The sequence below is a fragment of the Otolemur garnettii genome, unplaced genomic scaffold (assembly GCF_000181295.1).
Source record: "Otolemur garnettii isolate 467f Iridium unplaced genomic scaffold, OtoGar3 scaffold00014, whole genome shotgun sequence".
Taxonomy (NCBI): domain Eukaryota; kingdom Metazoa; phylum Chordata; class Mammalia; order Primates; family Galagidae; genus Otolemur; species Otolemur garnettii.
In genome coordinates, this window is record NW_003852409.1 from 30,863,551 (window position 1) to 30,871,386 (window position 7,836).

Sequence of the window (7,836 nt, forward strand, 5' to 3'; positions counted from 1 at the left end):
AGAGTGCTATGGCATTACAGCTCACAGCAACCTCCAACTCCTGGGCTCAAGCAAGTCTCCAGCCTCAGCCTCCCAAGTAGCTGGGACCACAGGCGCCTGCCACAACACCCAGCTACTTTTTAGTTGCAGCCGTCATTGTTGTTTGGCGGGCCCAGGCTGGATTTGAACCCGTCACCTTAGGTGTATGTGGCTGGCGCCTTAGCCACTTGACCCACAGGCACTGAGCCGATTCTCATTTTTAATTTTAGAGATTATATAAACATAGAAAGGATTATGGGATGAGGTAGGTAAAAATGTAAGTAGTATTTATTTCTGGGCAAATGGAATTACAGACAATTTTTATCTTCTTGTGTGTCTGTGTTCTTGTATTTTCAAAATGTTATATAATGAACAAACTGTTGTCATAAGAAAAAAAAATTTTTTTTTAAATAAAAAAGAGCCACATCAACCACATAGTGGGGTTCCAGTACAGGTTTAAGGGGTTAGGAACAATTATTGACCTCAGTAAAAATCTTTTTTTTTTTTTTTGCAACAGAGTGTCACTCAGGCAGTCAAAACACCGCATCCTGGCCATGGGATGGTTCTGAAGTGGCTCTGATTATTACTGGCATGTTCCAGAGGCATAATGGTGATATAACTGAGGATATATGGCTTTGAATATTCTTATTTACCCTTCAGTGTAGATGCCCGTTTTTTTTTTTTTTTTGCTTTCAATTTCAGCTAACTTTCACTTCATCTTAGTTTGAAGGTTTTTTTGGTTTTTTTTCTTTCTTTCTTTAGCAATTCTCTTGCCCTTTTGCCCCCCAAGTAACTGGCATTACAAGTGCTCGCCACAACGTCCGGCTTTTTTTTTTTTTTTTTTTTTAAGAGACGGGGTCTCACTCTGGCTCATGCTGATCTTCCTCTGGTCTCGAACTCAGCTGAGCTCAGGGGATCCACCTGCCTCGGCCTCCCACAGCGCTGGGACAACAGGCGTGAACCACCATGCCCTGCCGATGCCCTGCCTTTCACTGGGCTTTTATTGACCCTCCCTCCATTCCTGAACTGTCCCCATCCCAGTGAGCCCCCTCACGGATCCAGAGTACCACTGCCATCCATTCCCAGAATGAATTGGGAGGACCTGATCCCTCCTCTACCCTACTGGATCCCATCCTGGAACCTCCAGGGCCCCGCTAGGGGTCAGCTTAGAGTTTCTGACCGCGCTGGATGATGGAGGAACAGGCAGCCTATTGGAAAAGCTGTCATGTTTTTCATGGCTTCTAGGGCTGGGGGCCAAGTCATTGAACAGATGTTGGATGAATCTCCTCCACCTGAAGCTAGTTAGCAGCCTGTGTTATGCCCTGCTAGTTTTCTTCTGTGTCAAGATACCTTTAGTATATAGTCAAACTCATTCTGCATGCATGACTGCGAACCCATTTCACCCTGATGTTGCATCATGTTGCTGCATTATATACATGTCCTGCAAGTATCTGAGCTAACAGGCCTTAACCGATCTAATCAGTACCCTAATTTTGAATTTTTTTGATCATTTACAATTAGATTTTTTCATCATTAAATTAACTACAAAGAACATCATTGTGAGTCACCTTTTTCCTGTGTTTATGATTATTTCACCTAAGTATAAAACCACATAAGGAAGCTCTTCTCAAAGTCAGAACCAGCTAGCAGAGCTGCAGGCTGCCATAGGAGAGAAGGGGCTCCCTGCTACAGGAGGCATGCAAGAGGAGGTCAACCAAGAGCCTTTCATGTCCCTTCATCAGGGAGCTTCAGACTGTGACCTCTATAAACTCAGGACAGAGTCCCTGACCAATGACTCAAGGGACTGTTTGATTCAGCCTCCATAGAGTTTGTTTTGTTTGGATTCTGAAATAGCTGTTAAGATTTTGAAATCTTAGATTTCACATACAAATCTAGATTTCTGGATTCTCCTAAAAAAACTAGCACAGGAGCTAAGATGCAGCTGTCCTGTGAGACAGAGGTCACATCCCCAGGGTGGTGTTCTGCTCTGATGACACCTCCCAGACTTGGCCCTGTAGGCCTCTGTAACTACCCACAGGGTCCTGGAAGCTCCACCAGCTTCCCAACAGGCCTTCTTACCCCAAGAGCTAGTCCCAGACTCCAGGAGGGCTGAAATTCTGATCTGCCAAGCTCCCATGGCAATAGGATGGGGAGATGCAAGGAAGTCCTACCCCCTGGCCAAAGGATGAACTACTCTCACCATGGTGCCCCCAGGGGGGCAAGGGTTTGTGATTTAAACTACCCCCTCTGACACTGATGGTCACACTGCTCCTGCCTGGATGGAGCCTTAAGAAGTGGTCACAAATTCCTGCACCGGGCCATTTTACAGATGGGGAAAACTGAGGCTCAAGGTCACACAGCAAATAATGTGAAGATGCCTGGGCAGAAAGGGTAGTGCCCAACCCAAAGGCAGACCTTACAGATGAGAGATCCAAGTGTGGTCCATGAGCCTGCCCACCCCCAGCACAGAACTTCCATGACCCCCCACTCACTCTGCCTCTCTCTCCAGGACATCCCGGGGCACGGGCAGCAGGGACAACAGGCAGGACTGGCTCATGTGCTGGATCTCCCCTATCCGCCGCTGGTGCTGTGCCTCTGATAGGTGGTCCTGGAACTCCTACAATGAGAGAGAGGGAGTGAGATGCCAGCCCTAGGTTCGCCACTGGGAGACATTTCTCTCCAACAGCCCCACACAGGCTAGAGCAGGCACAGAGTGACAGAGGTAACAACAGCAAATACCAGTGATAATACAAGCACAATGCTAGGGTTATTACTGCTGTGCTCACTTCAGGCCAGGCCTGGGCTCACCCCTCCAGTATCAAGTTGTTAAATCCCCAGAACCACTCAATGAGGTAAACTCTAAATGTTTATCTGACACAAAAAGAAAGTGAGGCACAGGGGGTGGAATTCAGAGCCCCACACAGCTGGTCAGGGCCAATTTGAACCAGGTCTGCCTGATTCTAACAACCTATCTTCTTGGCTGTTCAGGAAATGTCTCCAGTGCAAACACACAGCTGCTTAGGGAAGGGCTCAAGTGCTCAAGTGCTCAGTGAGGCCCCTGAGGCAGCTGGAAGAAGGGTGGGTGGGCATCCTGTGGAGACCCAACTCCCCTGCCCCCAGCCTGGCTTCGCAGTACCTGCTGGCTGTTGCAGTTGGCCTTGCAGATGTAGCAGAAGAACTGGAGGGTCTGCTTAGAGGGTGTGCTGGCAGCTGTGGGGCCGGTGGAGGTGGAGTCGCCAGGGCGGGGCCCAGGTGCAAGAGGTATGGTGCTAAAGGCCCGGCTGTCACTGCTCTGCAGAATGGTCACCTTCAGGGAGCCCCCAGCACCCCATACCTGCACCAGAAGCAGGAGTAGAGCTTCCACCAGCCCCAGCCTTAAATACCTGTGAGCATTGCCTCATGGGACCTTCCTGACAGGGAAACTGAGACCTGAGCAGTCAGGTAACTGCCTCAGCTCACATGGCTAGAATGCTCCACAGTCAGGATGGGAACCCAGGTCCACCTAACTCTAAAGTCCACCTTACCCCACCCCTCACATGATAGATGGGGAAACTGGGACCCAAAGAAGGGAACGGGCTAGCCCATGGTCACACTATAGGGCAGAGCTGGGCCCCAAGTGGCTTTCTCTGTGTGTTCTCCACTAGAGCACTGTCACCATGTGACACGTCTGGGGCTCTAGTGTGGGGATAGGCAGGCAGGAAGGGGCTCTTATCACCTGAAGTACCCCCAGGTCTCTAAAGCAGGCACATGAAGGTAGCACAAAGCAAGAGAGGTCCACGTGGACCGAGCACCTACAAGTGCTCAGGGCTGCCCATTTGCTGCCCATTTGCTGCTGGTGGAGGGCTGCTGTACCATCTCACAGGTGGAGGAACACCAGGGGACCCAGAGGTGACTGGGAGCAGCAAGGGGCCACCCCATTGCTGGGCCTTGTGGACCTCATATTGCCACATCAGCACCTCTACCCACCCCCAGCATCTCTCTTGCTCTTTTTTCACATTCTCCCACATCCAGGCCGCTGGTTGCCTCCTCCTGGCTCTCTTCCACATGGACCTGGGCACCCACTGGCTCTGGCATGGCCTCCTCTGTGCCTGAAATGAAGATGTGTTCTATTTCCCAAAGTGTACCTCCCACCCTGGGCCCAAGGGACCCAGGACCTCAAAGCCCCTGGCATGGATGGCCTTGGACCTGGGTTCTAGGGCTGGCCTTCAGTCCCAGGCTGCCCTGAGTCAGGGCTGGACAATGCCAAGGGAGGAATAAAGGGCCCAGGCAGAGATGGCTCACCAGCAGACCAGCTGAGAGTCAGTACTCTCTTACCTCCTCCCGCTTCTACTGTATCAGGTGGTGGCTCTGGTGCTGTGCCATTAACCAGAGCTGGTGCTTGCTCTGGAGCCAGCAATGGCACCTGTGGCTGGGTCTGAGGCTGCCCCTGAGCCTGCTCTGACGGCTGCACTGGCACTTGCGCTGAAGGATGCTCCGGTGGCTGCTCCTGTGACTGGACCCTTGGCTGTGCTTGTGTATGTACCTGTGGATAAGTCTGTGTCTGGGCCTGCTTCTGCAGCTGTGGCTGCACCTGTTCTGGGGGTTGTAAATGTGCCTGTGGCTGCACCTGAGGCTGCATCTGCTTCTGTAGTTCGACCTCCTTCTGCAGTGGTGGCACTGGCACCTGTGGCTCCTGCAGCACTAAGTGTTCTGGAGAGGTCTGCGTTTGTGCCTGCTTCTGCAGCTTTGGCTGCACCTGGGTGTCCACTGGTGGCATCCATGGCTGAGTTTGGGGTTGCACCTGGGCCTGGATCTGCAAAACCCGTGGCTGGAATCGCGGCAGCACTCGGGCTTCCAGGGGCTCAGGCAACAGCTCTGGTGTCTGTGTCTGCTTTGGTACTGTCATCCGGGCTTGTGGCTGGACCTTTGCCTGTGGCTGCCCTGGGGGACCCTTTTCTAATGGCTCCTCTGAGCTATGGAAGGAGCAAAAGAAAATCAAAGCTATGTCTTCCAAGAAGCCCCAGGGGCTTCCAAGAAAGGCTAAGACCCAGTTTCCAATACTAACTCTTCCACTTACAAGCTGGGGGATTTGGGCAAACTCCTTTTAGCTCTCTGGGCCTCAGTTTCACCTAAATAAATAGGGGAAGATTGTTCTCATCTTCCCAACTTGCTAACATGTATCTGATTAGCCCTGTAAACCCACCCACCCTCTACGGTCCAATGAACATCTTTACCCCACAGCCTGGCACCCAGCTTAGTCTCTAGGTGGCTCAGACCCAAAGAAAATACCAGAAGCTGGCCTGAAAGCCTTCCCATGGAAGGTGCAGGAATAAGTCTGACTTTCCTCCAAAGCCAGAAGTTAAGGCCCTTTCCTTACTCCAGCTCCACTGAAGGGATATTACTCTGCAACTCCACCCTTGCCTTTGCAGAAATGAGAGTCCAAGACCCAGGGCTGGGGGGCAGATGTTCAGCAAGTTACCTCTTCATCCTCTTGGCTGGCGGCTCAGACATCTCACAAGGCTCAGGTGCTGGAGTGGATTTCTCCTTAGTGATGTCATCAGGGCAGGGTGGTGAATCTTGGTCTAGGTGCAGGCAGGAGAGGAAAGGGACTCAGACGATGTGTAGAGCATGTCTGAGCCCCAGGAGACAAGGTCTAGACTCAACCCATCTCCCAAATGAAGAACCTTTCACCCCATATCTGTCTTCAGCACCTGTCAACCCTGCCCCCCAGCCACATCCCTCTGAAGGGAGAACAGCCCCCTCCTTACCTTCTGGTGTGCTCACTCGGGACTCTGTGCCTTCCTCAGACCCCTCTGGGGGGTCTGTTTTGTCTTCCACAGGCATTGTCTGAGAAGAGGAATCCTGCTTCCTTTCAGAAACCATTCTTGACATCTGCCACCCATCCCTGTAAATACCCACTTGCCCAACAGCGGCTACAACGATCTCCCAGGAAATGAAAGAGCCCAGGGGACCTCTGGTGGGGCCTGCCCCTGGACTATCAAGTAGATAACTGTAAAACCTTACAGAACTAGCCAGGTGCACGCCTGTAATCCTACCATTCTAGCACTCTGGGAGGCCAAGGCAGGTAGAATGCCTGAGCTCAGGAGTTCAAGACCAGCCTGAACAAGAGTGAAGCCCTGTCTCTACTAAAAATAAAAAAGAACTAGGCCAGGCACAGTGGCTCATCCCTGTAATCCTAGCCTCTGGGCGGTCAAGGTGGGTGGATTGCTTGAGCTCAGGAGTTCAAGACCAGCCTGAGCAACAGTGAGACCCAGTCTCTAAAAAAAATAGCTGGGCATTGTGGTAGGTGCCTGTAGTCTCAGCTACGCAGGAGGCTGAGGCAAGAGGATCACTTGAGCTCAAGAGTTTGAGGTTGCTGTGAGCTATGATGCCATAGCACTCTATCCAGGGAGAAAAAGTGAGACTCTGTATAAAAAACAAAAACAAAAAGCCTCCAAAACTGTGTCTAGGGGGTTCCATCTAGCTGCCTGCTAAAGAAGACCAGGTTTGAGGGAACCTAGCCTTCTCTTGGCTCATAGTACTTCTTCCTGACTTCCCACTCCTTCTTCACAAAGCAGCCAGAAGGAAATATGTAAAGTACAAACTTGATCGTGCCTCTTTTTTCTTCCAGGCTCCCTGTGCCCTGCATCTACCCTGCATAACCTGGTCTCTGCCACCCCACCCCCACCCCCCGTCTCAGCCATCCCCACTTTCCCTGGGCTTTCTCTTCTTATCTATACTGGCTTCTCTCTGGTTCAGCCCCAGACCTTTTCCTGCCCAGAGGCATTCACTCAAAGTCTCAAAGGCACTTCTTACAGGAAGCCTTCCTGCCCCTAGACTAGTATAGGTCCCTAGAAGGCTACTGGTTTCCTTTTTGTGGCATTTTGTAGTCTTAATTAAATGGTTGGAGCATTATTTGCACCAATATCATTCAACTCTTGAGCTCCACCCCACCCAAGACCTCAGGGAGGGCCAAACCAGGTGTCTCAGCTACACCACTGAGTGCCCTGCAGGTGCTTACAGGTGTCTGCTCAATGAACACAGGGCTCTGGCCAGTTCCAGGGCACCCCAGGAAGCCCCTAGAAGTTCCCAGGAGCCTGTAGCCTCCCTCTCTTCTGCTAAGTTTGAGGAACTGGCCCTGAGTAGGAAGTGGTGATCTGTATAGCATATCAGGATTCTGTGCCCTTCAGAAGGACTGGTCTATGAATTAGGAGGCCTGGGCTACAGGTCTGCCTTGACAGCTGTGCAGTCAGAGGCCACTGCCACCTCACCCCAATCTCTGAGCCCCAGTTTCCCACAGGGAAGACAGAGGCAGGGCAGGTTGGACACTAGACAAGACCTGTGTCACAGGCCCAAATGGAAGATGGGATCCTGGGCCATTCTCTGGAGGGACATGCCTCACCTCCAGATGTGGGCTGCCCCAAAGCAGCCAAGAAAGGTCATGTTGCCCCTGACCCAGAATGCACTCAGGAGCGGGGTGTGAATGAGTAATTTTGGAGACCTTCAGGGACAGGACAGTCTGGAGAGGAAGGGATGCCCTTTGCTGTTTATGTCAGGGAAAGGTTAAATACCTCTCAGACAACCAAAAAGCTAAAGGGCTACAGATTGGAGCCTTTAGATGGTAGCAGTATATAGTTTAGGATTTTAGAACATTGTTCTACCCCAGTTACATTTCTTCTACTTCTGTGTGCAGCAATTTAGACAGTTTCTTTTCTTTTTTTTTTTTTTTGAGACAGAGCCTAAAGCTATCCCCCTGGGTAGAGTGCCATGGCATTTCAGCTCACAGCAACCTCCAACTCCTGGGCTCAAGCGAGTCTCCTGCCTCCGCCTCCCAAGTAG

At 51.4% G+C, this 7,836-nt stretch overlaps 1 protein-coding gene across 3 annotated transcripts in view; it reads right to left on the reverse strand.

Annotated features, from left to right (window-relative positions):
- The window catches only part of CIZ1 (CDKN1A interacting zinc finger protein 1), a 21,458-nt gene that overhangs the window by 5,676 nt on the left and 7,946 nt on the right, over positions 1-7,836 (reverse strand). For 2 of the 3 annotated variants that reach the window (XM_012802399.2, XM_023510468.1), the window contains 6 exons: positions 5,766-5,859; positions 5,477-5,579; positions 4,333-4,970; positions 3,985-4,106; positions 3,155-3,352; positions 2,511-2,635 (listed from right to left, as the gene is read on the reverse strand). In XM_012802399.2, the coding sequence (XP_012657853.1) occupies positions 2,511-2,635; positions 3,155-3,352; positions 3,985-4,106; positions 4,333-4,970; positions 5,477-5,579; positions 5,766-5,859 (1,280 nt within the window). The remainder of the gene's footprint in view (positions 1-2,510; positions 2,636-3,154; positions 3,353-3,984; positions 4,107-4,332; positions 4,971-5,476; positions 5,580-5,765; positions 5,860-7,836) is intronic. The other variant, XM_012802400.2, reaches the window with a different exon arrangement.